This window comes from Misgurnus anguillicaudatus, chromosome 17 (assembly GCF_027580225.2).
Source record: "Misgurnus anguillicaudatus chromosome 17, ASM2758022v2, whole genome shotgun sequence".
Lineage (NCBI taxonomy): Eukaryota > Metazoa > Chordata > Actinopteri > Cypriniformes > Cobitidae > Misgurnus > Misgurnus anguillicaudatus.
The window spans coordinates 25,337,551-25,356,840 of NC_073353.2; the positions used below are offsets into that span (position 1 = coordinate 25,337,551).

Below are 19,290 nucleotides of genomic sequence, written 5' to 3' on the forward strand. Positions count from 1 at the left end.
CTTATTTGTCAAACTTGAAAAAAATTTCCCTGATATTTTCTTTGATGCAAGCATCTATTCTGTGTGCTAATGGATGATCCATATCTCCACCAGGTGAGAAGCCATACAAGTGCACCTGGGACGGCTGCACGTGGAAGTTCGCCCGCTCGGACGAGTTGACACGGCATTACCGGAAACACACGGGAGTCAAACCCTTCAAATGCGGAGACTGTGACCGAAGCTTCTCTCGCTCAGACCATCTGGCCCTGCACCGCCGCAGACACATGCTGGTCTGATCTGGGTTTTCTCAACTCGTTTCTACTTACACACACACAAGGGAGAGCTGGGTCTCCCCCAATAGTGTTCAGCTGGGCTGGACACCACAGACATGGCCGCCCCTGCCTGAAAGCGAAGATCGGGCTACAGATATAAAGGAGTATAATGCTTTTCACACAGAAGAGTCATACATGATTCATTCAGGAACGGAGGATGGCTCATCTACAGGCAGCCTGTCATCTTAAAATTTGGAGTCCAGGATGTCTGTATCTCAATCACTGCTTGGGCACATCATGCATTTGAAAGAATTCTTCACTTGTACAAATGGTTTGTTTTCTGGTTTGTCTTTTCGAATCATCGCTCTTAAAAAATGGCTGCTTTTTAGCCACCATCTACAATGTGAAGAAATACAGAATGGATTGAATATGCTTGACACGGTAATGAAGGCGATGGGAAGATGGATCATGAATAGTATTGTTGCACAATTTACCTTTTAGAAAATCAAGAGCCTGGAAGATCTAAGGAGGATCAGAACATTGTGATGATGATGGATGAGAGATTTTGGGAAGAACGTTAGGAAGAACAGAGGTGAACTTCTTTAGGTCAACACTCCATGACACAAACAAACAATCAACATTTTTATTTATGCTCATTGTATCTTCTGTTCCTCTAGGTTCTGAAATTGTTAGCTTTGATACAATTTGCATTAAATTTGATTCTTGAATCAAACAAATTATTGTAATATTAAAGGCGGGATGCATAAAAAACACTGGAAAAGGGAGTCGGGCCGAGTACCAAATCACACTTGTAGCCGATCAGCAGTAAGGGTCATGCCTACTAACCGACATCATTGCCTGGGTTGCGTATGTGTGGGGTGGGTCTATCAAAAGAATGTCCTGAGGCCACATTTATAAAAGTGCGATGTAGGAACTATCCTACATATAAGACCATTTCTGAAATGATCGTACGGCTCTTTTCCAGATGTGCGGTTTAAAAATCAAAAATGAACTTGAAATTGTGCGCAGCTGAATGCTCTTAGAACTCCGCCTTGTAAACGCCCCTAGTTTAATTCATTAGCATTTAAATATTAAATTATCAAAGGCCAAATTCTCTGACTGTTACAATGGCGAGTGGTAAGAAAACATATTTGTTGTCGTTTGCTTAAGTTTTTAATAATTATAAATTCTAACATGGAAACTTTATTGACATCACTCGAGCTAAGGCGATTATTTGTGGACCTTTTAATTCACGGGTTTCATTTAAATATATTTTTTACACATAAACGTAATATTTGTGTCTTAAAAGTTTTGTTTCAGTTTGCCATGCTTCCTGCACGGCGGTGTAAAAATAAGAGATTTTTCAACTTTAAAATTCAAAGATCTTATCCTAAACTGTCGGAATATATTCCATATGGATTCATTTGGATTTACAGATGTTTAACATTAAAATCGATGCATGGGAATTAAATGTCGCAGGCTTTAAAATTTCCTTTCATGTCATTTTAATCATTGAATTCGATCATTTTTACTTTCATTAAATAAAGCACATGTTCTGTAACATTTACATGTGCGTTAAACACCGCGAAACAATTATATTTTTATAATTATATCGTTATATTTTTAAATATTTTATGAAAAGATGACGAACTAGAAAATCATTTCCTGAAAACGTATGTCCACCCTTTTGCATCGAAATAGCCCAAAATTTTAAAATATCAAAATAGGCCAACATATTTTAATATTTTAATACGGCACAGCCCCTCCCTTGCACGTGAGGCTGCATAAACGTCATTGTAACTTTGAAGCATTAAATCTTCAAAATATACGGTCATGCGGCACATAGTTTGAAAGCTTAGACTTTCGGGATTCCATTAAGCGCACACACAAAGCATAATATGATTTATAGCAGTCATAAAACTGTAATCTAGTTGTTAGTTACCTGAACCGGGCGGCGCCGATTTAGGATATTTACTTACCTTCAAAATCTTCCCTTTATCCGCTTCGGTGAAATCGTCCAAAACAAATTGTTCATAAATCCCCAAAAGTCCAAGGAAATGGAATATCCAAGCCTTTTAATCCAAAACGATTTGTTCATCTCACAATTTTGACATTTCTGACCAAATTACGATATAAATACTGTAAACAATTAGTTCACTAACGGACATTCGTTCGAATCTCACTTTTCATTCACGATTTATAATGAATATATGCGGATGTCACGTTTATTGTGCAACGTCTGAGGAACAAATACGCCCCCTTGTGGAATTTCAGCCATTCCATAAGAGGCTACAATATATTCTAAAACCTTGTTAAATTATTTTAAAGTAGAAGAGGTAGAATACTATTCTATATAGGCTATTTTCTGTGTGCATAATTGTTGCATGCACACGTTTTTTTTCCCATTGTAAATAAACATACAGCGTTATTTAGGCTACATGCTTCGTCCTTGTTGCATAAATTCATTAAGATCATTCTGAACAGATTTCTGTAGTTCAAACAACTCTGAATTGAAATTGAGAACATCACGGCGCACTATTAAAACATTGTCGGGTTTAATTTGGGCTCAGGCTCATAATTACAGCTAATGTGTCGGGCCGGACTCAGACACAACGTGCATGGGCTTCGATAGGGTCGGGCTTGGTTTTTTTGGGCCCGATCTAAGCTCTAATACAGATGACGACGTGGAAACTGCATGTTGGCGCTGTAAAAGTTCCAAATAAGCCTACCTGCAATATTGCCACAAGGAAATGTTTTATAAACCTGAGCGTTGGAGTGGATTTGAGCATACACATGGTCTTAGATCAAATCTGTGCGTAAACACGCTTTATAAATGAGGCCCCAGATTCTATTGTGGGAGGGGCGTGGTTGTTTAGGTGATTTCAAATATCAACATTGGCTTCCAGAGATCATGTACCCCGCCTTTAACTAAATGCTAATTTTAGGGGATTTGCTTAGACAGGTAATGGAAGAATAGCAATATATTCATTCTGAACTCCTGAGAGGAAATATTGGCCTGGTTCACTTATATCAGGTGGCTTGAAACATGGACAAAACTTTCGATTCATATCAGTGCCACTTTTTTCAACAATTGAAATACCTCTATTTATAGTGGATTTCTAGCTACTACATTTTGAAGGAGTATATGTACTGTAATATCTTTATACAGTATGCAGAGAAAGTCTCTGTTTTCCTTTCTTTTGAAATATGAAGCTTAATTGCTCAGCTGTGAGTGTTAATGGCCAGTTGAACAGCTTTAACAGCCCAAATGTAAGAAACTGGCTTTGTTCTTAACCCTATATTTACCATTAAGTGGTCATCTTATATACGGGACTAAATGCAAAAACAACTTTTCTTTTGGTATAAGCATCACTCAATTCAACAACTCCCAAAGCAGGCAGTAGAGGGCAGTGCAGTGAGTTTTAAAAAGTGATCTGATAGATTCCAGAATTTTTAGTGTTTGGTGTATTTCATGTTTTTATTTTTTTCTAAAGTCATTTATGCATTCATGCTCCCGTGTTGGAGTACCATGATGTAAAGAGATTAAATGATTTACTGAGCCATATCCATTGTTATTAGAATCTGTACCAATATTCAGTATCTATACTGTATATACAGCCTCATACATTACACTACATAACAAAGATACTCGAATGAAGCAATACATCCCAGTTGTGAATACAGCTAATAAAGCAGCTGTAAATACAGTTTGTGTTATAGCTATACATCTTCACTAAACTATGTTGACATGGATTGTAACAGGAGAGCTGTCACGCAAGCTGCCTTCTGCACTTGTGATCCATAAGCACTTTTAAGTGGCAAGCCACCACGATCACTTCTCCGATGATGGGAAACCAGCAGATTTTATAAAGCATGGCTGATCAAATATGCTGATAAAGTCATAGATGCTGGGACATCACAAGTAAATTAATGGTAAATGTGGTGAAACGCTGTATCAATCCATAAAAAAGCAACATTGCTGAGATAACTTAGAGATAACTTGACCAATTCGTTTCTAGTTACTTTGTATGTTTTGAAGTATTACATTCTACCATGTTCTTTAGTACATGTATGTATTTGTGTGTACACATGCGTGTGTTGTATATGGGCTTGAACATAACATGAGCACCTTGTTTCTATGAAGTAATTATTTTAAAACATGACATTAATCTTCAATGTATCTTATCATCATATTTTGTATTTTTGAGGTGTGACACTTCATCTGCATATGACTATTTTCTGTACAAAAAAAATACTTTTAAAAATGTTGTAATATATGTGAAAGTGAAAAGCTATCGCTCAGTTTTACAGGCTGTAAATACCTATCAAAAATAGGGCTTTTTTAAAATACAAGGGATTATCTTTATACATATGCAGATTTTTTCAGAGACGCTGTTTTGGGTAAAAGGATAAAAAGTGTTCAACTGGGCTGTGCGAGAGAATGCAGAAGGCTCTGTCGTCTTTAACGCACAGTTAGTTGCATGCCATTTCTTTGAATAATCGAATCAAATGTGCATCACAGTATTCGGGCAGTGCTGCCTTATAGTATATTTAGATGGTAATTTTTAGCATTTTTCAGTGTTTTTGTACTGACTCTATAAAATGTGATTCAAGCATGAACCCGATGAAATGAATCTCCCCTGCACAGTATTCAAGAGTCATCAATAACAAATTTACATACAGTATATAGTAAATATTCTTGCACCCGTATGTGTTCAACTAAAACAGTTTGCATTACTTACCCTTCTTATGTGGCATTCTCAAGTTTTTTGTGGCATAATTTTGTAAAGGCAAACAGGGTCAAAGTTATGCAATAATAATGAGTGCCTAGTATTATAAACATTATCTCATACACGGGACGTTTGTGCATGGATACTAACAAAATAAAGTGCTCTACAAACAAGAGCACCTGAAGTTGCCTGGTTAAAGTACCCCCAAAAAATGAAAATAGTTGAAATGCACTGAGCCTTATGTACCATTTGTCATCAGAAGGTGAAGCTGTGAAATTCCCAGTTAGTGTTTGTTTGAACATTCTGTGTGTCCTACATTTATTTTGTATGGTATTTGTATTTTACTCCCCTATATGGAAGGATGCATCAACAGGACTTATTGTATGGTTTCGGGCGTCCCCGGTTATAATAGAGCAGTCACAAGAACCGAATGTTAAGACACTGGTGGCAGCGTTTGTTTTTTTGGTAATTCCTCTGTGAACAACATTGATCCCTCTCGAGTCTCTGTAAAATATTGCTTTTGTTTCTATATTTACTTACTTTGGAATCAAAATATTTACTCCGTTGCCTTTGTTTCTTGTTTTGCTGATATTCTGTAATTATCTTTCTTGTATTTATGTATAGTAGTGTGTGTATTGTAAATATATTCAGAGGTTTTTTGTTGTAAAGTTGTTATATTTTACCCTGATACACTTCAAAGGGAGTCCCTTTACATTAAACCCTGTTGGAGGATGTCACGTCCCGGTCATTTCAAAGGTTGAACATGTTTTCAGCTTTATTTCGGTTCTTCAGAGGTCGTCTAAATATTCTGTGCTTTTTGCTATTCTCTGTATTTTCGTTTTCCAGAAGATTGAGCTGTGAATTGAAATTGAGGTTACACTTGTTTGATAATCTAATCGGAGGCATGGAAGTTAATAAACTTGCATTTTGTATGGAACATGAATCTGCATAAACTATTATTTACACTTACACTCCTATTTACTATGCATAAACATTTCAAAAGGTTAAAGGTGCAGTGTGTAAATTTTGGTGGCATCTGGTGGTGAGGTTGCGAACTGCAGCCAGCGGCTCGGCCGCTGCTCACCCCTCGCTTTTGAAACGCATAGAGAAGCTACGGTAGCCGCCACCAGAAAAAAACTTTCATCAACGGAGACAACTTAGTGAAAAAAGTTTGTCCGTTAAGGGTTTCTGTAAAAAAACATGGCGGCACAAAATGGCGACTTCCAGGTAAGGGGACCCTCTGTATATGTAGATAAAAACGTCTCATTCTAAGGTAGTAAAAACATAACGGTTCATTATAAAAAGGTCTTTATACACCCCTGATAATATAGTTTTGTATATTATTTTGCATTTCTGTCAAGAGATCCTTTTGAAAATTACACACTGCACCTTTAACAGAATACAAAAAATTATGTACACTGTCAGATATCTATCGCTGGGGTGGTAGGTTTGATTTTTTTACCTTTACAGGTATACAAAACACAACACAGTGTTGTACCTTAAGGACCTATTGTGTACCTTTAAAGCTACAGTTAAATGTTTTGTACCCCTAGTATTTAAAGGGACACTCGACTTAAATTTGATTTTTAACATTTTGGAATCCATTCAGGTGATCTCTGGGTCGGGCGCTGGCACTTTTGGCATGGCTTGGCATGGTCCATTGAGTCTGATTGGACCATTAGCATCGTGCTAAAAATAACCAAAGAGTTTGGATATTTTTCCTATTTAAAACTTGACTCTTCTGTAGTTACATCGTCTACTAAGACCAACAGAAAATTAAAGTTGCGATTTTCTTGGCAGATATGTCTAGAAACTATACTCTCATTCTGGCGTAATAATCAAGAACTTTGCTGCCGTAACATGACTGCAGGACGCGCAATAATATTACGCACTGCCCGAAAATAGTCCCATGCTATTGAAAGTTACGAAGGGGACTATTTTCGGCTGCTGTTTAAATATTAAATGTTTAACTCAGGAAATATATATATATAAAAAAAGTGGAGTGTCCCTTTAAATTGTACACAGTTGGTCCATATGGTATAATACTGTACCCCAGAAGGTACAACAGTAGGTACAAAAAGGAACATTTAAGGGTGCCACCCCAATGACAGAAAAAGTTTTTTTCTGACAGTATACAGAAGGACCGCCCACCTAAATATAAAGTGACTCATTTGGGTGTATTGCACAATGGTGGCTCACGGTTGAAACATTTTATACCACACTGATGGTGTGAAATGCAATTCTTGAGCAAAAACAAATCATATATAGTTTTTTATTAACACCGTTTACAGTTAAATCATATTTTTTTGTACTGTGTCTAAAAAGCTATCTTCATTCTTGTTGGTTTCATACAGCACTGATGTTATTATTTGGTAATATCTCGTGGCTCTTCTCTTAAGGGTTTAAGACATCACACTGAGCATATAAGTGCTTTCAGCAAATGGCATTCGCTTAAGAGGATCACAGCTAAACTACTGTTTGATCCATATTCTCATCTGCAAAGATCATCTAAATGTCAGGTCAAATAGTGAATTAAACTATTGTTCCTTTCCATGAAAGAAAATAAATGAGTTCCCTATTGACAAAAGGCATTTCAAAGAAACATGAAGGCGTAGGCTCCGTGATAACAATCTTACTCGGATACAAAGCGGTCGGGGTGATTCTGGCCATGTTTAACAAGTATTATGTTACATAAAAAACATAAAATCTTAGTTACTACCTGATAATCGGCAATCATCCAATAACATCACTCTGCAAGTCTTGTCAATGAGCTGTAATGCGCTTTCTTAGAATTTAGCAATCATGTTTTATAAAACCTGTAGGTATAACAATAACATGGCATGTAGTCAATTTATATACAGTTTACTGCACCAAACATTTGTTCTGGTCTGATTGTATTCCTCTGTGTGTTACCTAAATAGTAAACTCAACGAAAACTAGTACTAAGCATGAACAACACCTGCTTGTCTAAGACCTAATTCACAAAATAATACACGCTATGAATGAAAAATCTGGATTATTTGACAAAGGCCATTAACTGTGAATCAGCTGTTTTTGTGATAATTACAGTATCTGTATCTTTTAAAGTGGTTGCTAACACTTAAATGTCAGTTTTTAGCTCTGTGGCTTACGGAAATCTGACAGATTACATCATCAACTGTATTGTTTCGTTCATTTACACTTTAATGCACCACACCTACACTAATCACCAATCAGATGTGACCAGACCTTGGGAAATCGCATGTGACAGTGCACATGCAGGACACTCCAGTTTTACCTGACAGACTGATGTTTACTGTGTATCATTAAATGCCTCTATTTTAAGAATCTTAATAATAATGATGATGATGTGTGCACCTGTATTTATCTAAGTGAGGGAAATTAGTGCTATTAGTGGGTGTGCTGTCACATTTTAATCTTAAGCAGTTTAAACTTTAAATGACAGCAATTATAGGTTTTCATTGGATTTAGTCACAAAATGGAGGACTTATTATTTGTGTGCATGTCTTATCTTGCAAACTGACTGTACTGTATAAACACTGGAAATCTTGGCATTACACACGTTAAAATAAAGGTGCTTCACGATGCCATTGAAGAACCTATTTTTGGTGAACGGTTCCATAAAGAACCTTTAACATCCAAATAACCTTTCGGTTACCCAAAAGGTTCTTTGTAGTGAAAATGTTTTCTTTAAATTTATAAAGGTATGAAAGAAATGGTTATTGGACTGAATGGTTCTTTAAGAAACCAAAATGTGTTTTTCTATGGCATCCCTGCGAAGAACCTTTCAAGTACCTTTAGTTTAAAGAATGCACTATAAAATCTATAATGCTTTCAACTTAAATACAAAATCTGTGAGGCAGTATCTCTAAAATAAAAATAAGACTGGAAACATTTTATCTTTATAATGGAAAAGTAAAGGTTTTATGAATCCACACATACAGATGTAACGCACACCGTAAGCCAAACAAAGTAATGTAAACATGCAGCTGCATTGTTCCACATAATGCAGCCACTTACAGCACTATTACTGCAAAGATTTCTAAAACCGCGTCCCTGTAACCCAAACGTGCGCCACATTTGATGTGAGCACGAGTTACATTTATAAAATAGAAAACAAATCTGTGCAAAATAAATACACGCCGGAGGAATATGTACATTTAAAGCTATCATTTATCCCAAACAAATGCATAGTAAGGTAAACAAACAATTACACTATGGAAGGAAATGATATCTGATCTGTCCTGCCAGAAAAATACAGCATTCGTCGTACCTCTTATTGCATTTTCGGTGAAACACCGAAACTGACACCGAAAGGAGTTCGTATCAGTATATGAAACTTCAGATTGTGCTCTGTAAAACACTTTGGCCTGGTTTCACAGACAAGGCTTAGCTAAAGCCAGGACTAGGCTTTAGTTAAATTAAGATGTTTAAGGATCTTTATAAAGATGCCTTGAAAAAGATGTTACTGGCACATCTTAAGATCTGTCAGTGCAAGTTATTTTCTGTTGAGACAGCTCCAACATGTGTTTTAGTCTAAGACTTAAAGGATTAGTCCACTTTCTTAAAAATAATCCAGGTAATTTACTCACCACCACCATGTCATCCAAAATGTTGATGTCCCTCCCTGCTCAGTCGAGAACAAACAACGTTTCTTGAGGAAAACATACCAGGATTCCTCTCATTTTAATGGACCCCAACACGTAACAGCTTTAATGCAGTTTTAAATTGCAGCTCAAAAGGACTCCAAACGATCCCAAACGAGGCACAAGGGTCCCATCCAGCGAAACGATTGTCATTGTTGACAAGAAAAATAAAAAATATGCACTTTTAAACCACAACTTCTCGTCTATCTCCGGTCCTGTGACGCGCCAGTGCGACCTCACGTAATTGTTTAATGCCGTGGAAAGGTCACGTGTTACATATATGAAACGCACATTTGCGAACCATTTTAAACAATAAACTGACACAAAGACATTAATAAGTATCATTCGACATACAACAACATCGAAACGGTCCTCTTTCTCCACACTGGGGCGTAGCTTCGTATACGTCATCCGTGACCTCTTGACGTATTGCTTGAGGTCGCGCTGGCGCCTCACAGGAGATAGAGTGCATTTTTTTTTCTCGTCAAAAATGACAATCGTTTTGCTAGACAAGACCCCCATGCCTCGCCTGGGATCGTCCAGAGTCCTTCAAAACGGCAATTCAAAACTGCACCAAAACTGCCAAGTATTGGGGTCCATTAAAGTCCATCAAAATGAGAAAAATCCTGGAATGCTTTCCCCAAAAAACATAACTTCTTCTCGACTGAACAGAGAAAGACATCAACACCCTGGATGACATGGTGTTGAGCAAATTATCTGGATTTTTTTTTTAAGAAAATGGACTTTAACCCTTGTCTGTGAAACCGGGTGCTGACCTTTTAAATCACCATCAAAACCAATTACAATTTGGACTGAATTTCACTCTTTCTGTTTCTTTGGTGTTCAGAAGCTACACTTGATTTTCTAATCACTCTGTGGTTCCCGCACAAATTTCTGCGGCTTCGTTTACGGTTAAGTGCAGCTTTCGAGAAATGTTAATTTGTTCTGACTTAGCATTTGCGGCTCGTGTCATTAATGTGGGTTTGGTTCGACAACTCTAAAATGAAATCAAACAAGAGCTGACTGTTGTTACGATATAATTTACCTCGTGACACGACTAACAGTGTTCACTTAAAGAGCAGTAAAACCGCCTACAACGTCTTAAATTGTATATTTTCCTGTGGCACCTCAAATCTACAAGGTAAAAAAGGCACATTTAAAGTAGTTGCGTCATAAATAATCACCTCCAAGTATGCAGACGAATGAATCGAACAACAAACAAAAGAATGTCTCAACTGGCAGATGAGCAATGTTCTCATCAATTAGCTGGTTTCGTGACCACAGGAGCCGTACCGGCGGCAGGGTTTGGTCCTGTTGTACCTGATGAACTGCCAAAACCCAAGATTAACTGACACACCCAAATCCTAATTAGTATCATCATCAGAGGTCCCGATAGCTCTCCCGCAGCACCGTCAGAAAAACGAGACTGGGCGGCTCTAGTTCTGGTGTCTTTTCATGTGGAGGGCCAGGTGGTCCGATCGCGAGAAGCAACGGCTGCATACGGCGCACTGGAAAGGTTTGGCTCCCGTGTGCTTCCTGAAGTGGCGCGTCAGCTCGTCAGAACGGGCGAACCGCCAATCGCACCCCTCCCACGAGCACTTATATGGCTTTTCGCCTGAAACAAAACATGCAAATTCTGGAGGGGATGACACCAGCTTTGTAAACATTCGCACAACCACAGGTATGCATAGCTTTAAAACATTATGATATGATCAAAGAGCAGAAATAGTTAAAATGGGAACAAGTTTGAAACACTTGGAACTACTTGGAAACATGTGCTACTTATATCAAAACTCACCTGTGTGAGTCCGTAAATGGGCCTTCAAATGTGAGGACTTGGTGTAGACTTTCTTACACCCTGATGCAAGAGAAAACAAAAATATTAATATTATAACATTTCCAATTAAAGCTCATTTCCATTGCATACACATTAGCATCCTAGCTAAATCTGACCATTGCGTTAGCAGCACAAAAAGTCATAGGTTTAAAGGGATACTCCACTTTTTTGAAAAAAACACTTGATTTTTACCATTTTGGAATCCATTTAGCCGATCCCAGGGGTCTGGCGGTATCACTTTTAGCATAGCTTAGCATAATCCATTGAATCTGGTTAGACCATTAGCATCGCGCTCAAAAATAACCAAAGAGTTTCGATATTTTTCCAATTTAAAACTTGACTCTTCTGTAGTAACATAATGTACTAAGACCAAAGCAGTGCCCGAAAATAGTTCTCTTGGTTACTTTCAATAGCAAGGGACTATTTTCGGGCACTGCCTAATATCATTGCGCCTGCTGCAGCCATGGTATGGCAGTAAATTCCTTGATTATTATGCCGGAATAAGAGTATAGTTCCTAGCCATATTGGCCTAGAAAATCGCAACTTTTAATTTTCCGTCTTTTTTAGTACACAATGTAACTAAGAGTCAAGTTTTAAATAGGAAAAATATTAAAACTCTTTGATTATTTTTGAGCGTGATGCTAATGGTCTAATCAGATTCAATGGATTATGCTAAGCTAAGCTAAAAGTAGTACCGCCAGCCCCGGAGATCGGCCGAATGGATTCCAAAACGGCAAAAATCAAATATTTAAATCTAGGGGAGCTGGAAAATTGGCATATCTTCAGAAAAAGTGGAGTGTCCCTTTAATCCCAGGAAACACATACGTATAAAATGTATAACTTGAAATGCACTGTAGTGGCTTTGGATAAAAGCTTATGCCAAATGTAGGCCTACATGTAAGATGCTTAGTCAAATCATTTCACCTATAAATATATTATCATTCAAAAAAGTTACTTTTATAACCTACAATGTATGAACACATAAATGCTACTGTACATTAAATGACATAAAACGGTTTGCGAATCTCAGTCCATCAACTCAACTTGGCTCACCTGGTACATCACAGTGATGTATTCTTCGTTTGTCAAGATCTGGATTGTTCCTGCGGGTGAATTGAGCAGGAACTGCTTGCGTTTGCACAGATGGAGCAAGACCTGGGCCTGGGGAAACACCTGCCATTTTTGAGGCCATGCTCACAGCATACGACGGAGGTGGCGACAGGTTCTGTATGAGTTCTTTCCTCCTGTCCGGGCTGCCGGGTTCCGAATTCGGCGGGGAGGGCGGAAGATAAGCCGCCCTCTTCTGAGGATGATGCTGGCCCACCTGAGCAGGTAGAGGGTAACCGCCGCTTCCCATGTTACATAGGGATCTCTCTGCAATATGACCGGGCGGTGGATGAATGCTGTTATATGTTGACATCTGCGGGCATACGACATTGTGAGAATCGTGCGGTCCAGGCACATTAGGGTCGAGCTCAGAGTTCAACAGTTGAAACAAAGGAACATCTGGAAATTCGAGGGATGGCGTCTCGTGCTTGACATAAACGTTTCCGGTTTCTGCACCCGGGCTGTAGAGGTTTGTGTACTCTTGGTGCGGCACAGCAGGCGCAACCGCACCGTGGCAAGCGGAGTAGTTGAAAGACGAATGCAGAGGTTCTGTCTTGATCTGCGGCACCGTGGATCTCACAGGCCTGCACATGCCAGTCCGTAGGTAGGTGACATCAGGTAAGTAAACATTCATGTTTATGCTGTACGGTGCGCATTGGTCCATCATCAGTGAATTGTCTTGACAGAACTTCTTATGGTCTGTCAGCGTCTGGAACTGTTGTGGCAGGTATCCATCCATGTCTTGTTTGATCTGTTTGAAGAACAGAAAACAAGTTTTCAATCAAACGATTATACAATAGTCGAACGAAAACACGTTCATCCAGCTGTATCCGAGAACCGGGACTGGAATTGTGGCAAAAAACCAAAGCTGTCTATAACAATGCAACAATTCCTGAGAATTACAAGACGAGTTCACATGAACGCAGTTGCTTGACTTTAACATTTTTGTTTGTTATTGTAATATCACTGTAACCACTCAAACTCATTTAATATCATTTATATTTTTGGGTAACAACTCTGAATACACGTGCTTGTTACTATGTTGTACCCAACTCTCTCTCTCTCTCTCCCATCCATAAACTAGGAAATACTCCATCTGAATTTAGAGCCTACAGCTGCTCTGCTGTTATGGACTTTTCAGATTAAGGTCAGTGCAGAGTTCAGTACAATTCATCCTAACATTTCAAAACACATACATTCCCAAAACCATTCACTATACCCTAATACTGTTATGAAACACATCCACATACTGTACGTACACACATGCGCATCCATACCGTATTTATAAGACACTATAATAAAATGTAGCCTGTGCAGCGATCACGTCTTCTATAAGCGTAAACAAAACGCGCATTTCGTAAAGCATGTGTTACAAATCTCACACGCGATGTATAGATTGACTGTACCAGAATGTGATGCTTTGATGGAGTGTCATTAAATCCAGTGTGATCGTCTTCTCTTAATGGCTGTTGTGTTATTCTGGCCGTGGATCTTGCTCAACAAAGCGTTGCGCGTAAACGCATGTCCTCCGCTGGATACACGGAGATCACGTCATTCAATATGCCGCAAATGAAAACGACACGACACACAACACGAGATCCTCGAGCGCTTTAAGCGTTTGACAAGACAGATTACGCAACTGCCTCGTTTCAATGCCTCAAAACGGGGCGGGGCTTTATCATCATCATACGTTTAATAATTCACCCAAACTGGTTTTAGGGAGCTATATTTAAAATAGGAATACAAGTAAAGTGAAACTAAGCATAGACCTGTACAAATAATCAAATATGCTATTCAGTTTCAATCTTAGTTGTCATACACACAAATGTCAGGTCACAACTGTTTTTCTGTTATCCACACAGTCAGAAATTCCAGGGAATGAGTTAAATCACATTTATGCCTCTATCTCTCTCTCTCTCCCCCCTTGGGCCATATGTGCTGGTATGCAAAACTGCTTGACTGCACTGCAGCTGCCTGTGTGGATTGCGTGTCCTATGCCAACATGCTAGAAAGAAGTGTTGAAGTAGGCAAAGTTGCTGCCAGGGACAAATATCAGAGATGTTTCGATGAAAATAGCACGAGATCAGAAAGATCACTCGGAATGCCTCACCATTTGTGATGATGTCCACATATAGGTTGGTTTAAATCTAATTCATGAGAACATAAATGGTGTAATAATGTAAAAATGTAAATTTACAGTTGCAAATGATGGAAGCCTAACAGGTTTGTTTGGTTGACTCGCTGAATGATTGTGGCAGGTTCAACGTGTTTGTTCAATGAAAAACTCATTTCTATTCTTCGCAATGTGAGTTATTAGTAAACATGCGCCCTGAAATTCGCTCTCATTTCATTCTGAAAGGAAATCAATGTTGCAATAAGTAAAATGTATGCATTTGCTTGGTAAATGAATTGTGATGTCAAAATAAAGGCCATTCCCATCATTCATATTTGAACCTACATTGTCTGGATTCACAGAAGCATTTAAAAACCAAACACAGGCATTTTCAGAAAAACAAAGGCACACGTCAAACAGGTTCAGAGATTTGTTCTGCGACCAAACAAACCGCTGAATCTAAACAATGTGTCAGAACTCTGATGCTATTTTTTGCATAGTGAAGTTTGATTATAATTTGAGACTTTTACCTTAGTGGTTTACATTCACATTCATGATTGCCATGCAGAGATGATTTATTCATAAAGTACCCAAACAAACAAATAGACTAATTTCAAGTAAATAACGTGTGTAACATAAAAGAAAAAAAAGTGCATCACAAGACTTTTCATACGCATTGATGCGTCAACTATTCTGTTGGTCTATTGTATTTGTGACATTTTGTTTGATCAGTATATATATTCACATGAACATGCTTTATCGCCAAATGTCAAATAAAGACCCGGCGCTCTAAATATAGCCCTGTATTGAATGTGCATCAAAGACAAGCATTTCGTTTGCTCATTGGAGAATTTAAGGATCATAGCAGACGGGAGCATCTGTTGATGCTGGCACATGGACATCCACATATGAATGCAAGCGATTCATGTCGTACGTCATTTAAAACACACAATATGCTTAACAAATGTATAGCAGATTTTAGAAAATTTAAAGCATGAGACAGTGAGCATCCAATGTGTGCTTTATTTTGAATAAAGATCAAATATTAATACTAAAATAACAGTATTTTGACAGTCTGATATTTTGTGTAAACTCTAAATCTGAAATATTTTTCTTTATGCTTTCTCTTAGGGATTATATTCAACAGTGATTGCGTACTGTATGTATTCAGCAATAGCAAGTTTTTAAGTCAACAGTGAAAGGTTGTAGTTTTAGAGGGTGTGGTGTGTGAGAAAAATCAAGTCAGTGGGATTAGCGGTAGGCTTAATGAAAGTGCTGGTTAAGAAGTTAAGATGTGTTTATTTGGCTTATGTTGTAGTGTAGCACAAAGATGTCTTCTAAACAAATAAATGTAAATAAACTAAAAAAGATAAAGCGAGAGAAAAAGAGAGAGAGAGATAAGTGTGTAATGTAATAAACACCAGGGCGTCTTACGAACTTACAAACTGTTAAAAGAGTAGTTACTATAGTACTGCCTACACAAATAGCTCCACTCTGGCCAATGACAAATGAATGCATTCTTATTTGTGTTTGCTTTTATTTGTTTTGTACTTGTGTTAAGTTTTAAATAAACATCATTGGACCTTTTGACAGCATAGTTTTTAGGTTATTTGTATAACCTAAGCAGACTACATACAGTATTCTTTAAATAGTCAGTGAAAGTCATAAATCTCAGGAGTGCAAACTAAATGAGCCCAACCCCAAAAAAAGATTATATGATTGGGTAAAAATTTGAGGCGAAATAAGATTATAAAACTAGTGCTATATACAACACCAGTAGACTGTTTATGCTGCTCTTTGGTGGAAATGAATTAAGTCTTCTATTAATGTGTTATTTTCAGATGTATTTAGAATATGTATACTTGATTTGGGGGTAAAGTCATGTTTAAATATAGTGAAATGTGCATATTTGTTTGATTTTGTGGATCTTTGATCTTTTTGATTCACCAAGCTTAGCTCGATGAAAAACATTAATTGTGAAACTGATTAGGCAAAATTACGGTCATTTAAAAATAATAAGAATTTTGAATTGTGTGAAAGCCATTATTAGGGATTCCCACAATCAAACTCATCAAAATTAAATTAATGGCGATTTGTATAATTGAGTTCTGAAACCATGCAAACAGCTAAACAGGCTCAGTTGACTGTTTATTATACTTGCCTTTTAATTATTATTATTTAATTTTTTTAAATATATTTTAAACATCTTAGATGTTTCTTTCTACACAGTGTGAACATAGTGTCAATGTTAGTATGTCAGGAACAATATACAGTACACTGAAGAATATATTAAACAATAAAATAATTGTCTAGAAGTATGTGCATTTACACATTTGGCAAATACTTTTTAAAGTTACTTCCAGTGCATTCAAGGTATACTTTTAGTTTGTGTGGTCTGAGCTACAGTGCTTGTTTACCAAATTCATTAGTCTTTTAAATTTAACCCTGTAAAACCATCGGTTTTAATATTACAACATCAGTTTAAAATCTAATAAAATATACCTGTACATTTTAAACCACATTTACACAACTAAAAGGTCCTAATGTTTAACCCCGCAATGATTTTGTATGGTAGACTTTGTAAATATGTTTGTTTTCTTGGCCGTGAACTTACAAAACCTGCTAACCTGCCTTGAAGAACATAACCTTTTTTACTGGATTAAATAAATCAACAATCATGTAAGTAAAATGCCTAAAATATTTTTTCTGTTGGCTAAACTAATGATGCCATCTCCTTTCATATACCACATGATCACGGCTATGACAGATAATACCAATGAGTACAGTTTTGTAAATGCAATCTGAGCATATTTTTATAATAAAATGATTTTTATAAAAATATGGTTTGTCTGGTTATTATGTATTGTGTGATTATGTATATTCATATATAGGCTATTGTTATTGAGCTACATAAGCAGTACACCCTGCATAGTAACTCTTAAATGTTATTGACATTTGTTCAGACAGTGAGTGAAAACACAGCAATTCTGCTACCCAATAGGCCCAATGTTGTAATATTACAACATTTCCATAAAAACTTACCAAAATGTAAAAAATGTAAAAACCCATTGATTTTTGCATCAGAGGACTCTTACAACAACAAATAAAAGGTTAAATATTTTTTTCAAAGTTTTTTTCTATATTTGGGTCTTACAGGGTTGAAGGCTGAAACATTATTTTTTTACAGTTCCCAGTTATTTATTATTATTATATAAATGTAATACCATTTATATTTATAAGTAAACTTTCCTAATTGTCATTACTACAATGCAGCCAACTTAGCGTCTTTTTTCCAAGATATGTGAATGAAAAAATTTGTACTGGAATTTTGGCTTTATTTGGCTTTTATACAGAATCCCAATATGTCGTCACGGGTATGCTAATTAGCGTATGACGTCATTTAAGAACATTTAGCAACTTTTCGTGCAGGCTTTAGATAGGCCTACACTACATTTAAAATAATAATAATAATAATTTAACGCTTAAAACATATCTGAGAGACACTTTTAAAAGCAACGGACTTTTCCCGAGAAAACTTCACACAAGGTGAGTTTTAATTTTTATTTTGTTATTGAAAGTCTCCATTGAACTTGCAGTGGTTGCATTAACAAAGAATTCTTGATCAATATGTGTAACTTAGGCTTAAATAACAGCTGCCGTTATGGGGGCACTCTTCAGCTATTTTAAGGCCATCTCAATCTAAAATTCCTTTCAGTGCACTAAAACTTTTGCTCTCAAAAACTCCCACACTGTCACTTTCATCAAAATAGCATAGCATTTGAAAATTCATACGGGAATCTTTTGAAAAGACAACATTTAGTTATTTCAACATAAGCATTAACACACATCGCATGTCAATTTTATCAGTATACCACCAAGCACAACCAAGACGCTGTACAACAAATAAAAAAGAACACATTACAAAGCAGACTAACATTTTATTTTTAATTAAAAAAAAATGTCAGAGACAGTGGTGATGCAGTCATGCTGCCAGTGTCTCGATATGTAGTAAGCGAGGGTCCTTACCCGTAGCCTTCGCGATACAGCATGACCATCGGTCCTGGACCACTTTCCAGCAAAGTTTAGCTTCAAACTGTGCCTAATTGTTTTTCAGAGTAGGCCGAAATGTAGTTGCAGCCAGCTTCCTCTAGATGGCATTGTTTAGTCGTCATAGACACAGGCATCTGCGGTCTGTCTAAAGCTGTTTGAATAGGAGTAGCAAAATACAGTTACAGAGACACATTCTGTTCAGTTTACTTTATTCTAGTCTGGCCTTTTCTATTTTACACTTAGAATTGTTTTCTATGCAATTAAGAAACAACTGCATAGGAATATGAATTTATATTATTACTTTTATTTGATTATTAAATCTGAATCAGGAGTGTAGTAGTATATACAGTAGTTCACAGTACAGACACTTTCAACCACCTTTAAATACATTTGAACTGATTTGAGCATAATGTTAGTTGTTTGAATATTTTATTAAATTAAATATATTTGTATGACAACAATGTGTCGTCGCAATGCTATTTAATTTAATTTGCCAATGAAACCGCCCATTAAACTATGAAAAAGTTTTAATCCAATTATGTTTTCCCTTGTGCAT

The 19,290-nt window shown here is 37.0% G+C and overlaps 2 protein-coding genes across 5 annotated transcripts in view; one reads left to right on the plus strand and one right to left on the minus strand.

The window, feature by feature from the left end:
- klf12b (Kruppel like factor 12b) overlaps positions 1-5,924 on the plus strand; it is a 47,018-nt gene extending 41,094 nt beyond the window's left edge. For all 3 annotated transcript variants that reach the window (XM_055215287.2, XM_055215288.2, XM_055215285.2), the window contains one exon: positions 94-5,924. In XM_055215287.2, coding sequence (XP_055071262.1) covers positions 94-275 — 182 coding nt within the window. In that variant the 3' untranslated portion in view covers positions 276-5,924. The remainder of the gene's footprint in view (positions 1-93) is intronic.
- Positions 5,925-8,875: 2,951 nt separating this feature from the next.
- klf5b (Kruppel like factor 5b) lies at positions 8,876-18,865 on the minus strand. 2 transcript variants are annotated; one of them, XM_055215292.2, is made up of 4 exons: positions 18,711-18,865; positions 12,518-13,322; positions 11,426-11,485; positions 8,876-11,242 (listed from the first exon to the last, which is right to left on the minus strand). In XM_055215292.2, exons 2-4 carry the CDS (start codon positions 13,308-13,310, stop codon positions 11,064-11,066), a joined length of 1,032 nt encoding a protein of 343 aa, XP_055071267.2. In that variant the 5' UTR covers positions 13,311-13,322; positions 18,711-18,865; the 3' UTR covers positions 8,876-11,063. The 2 variants fall into 2 exon arrangements, with proteins under 2 accessions (XP_055071267.2, XP_055071266.2); XM_055215291.2 differs by lacking the exon at positions 18,711-18,865 and adding an exon at positions 13,978-14,216.
- Positions 18,866-19,290: the final 425 nt, after the last annotated feature.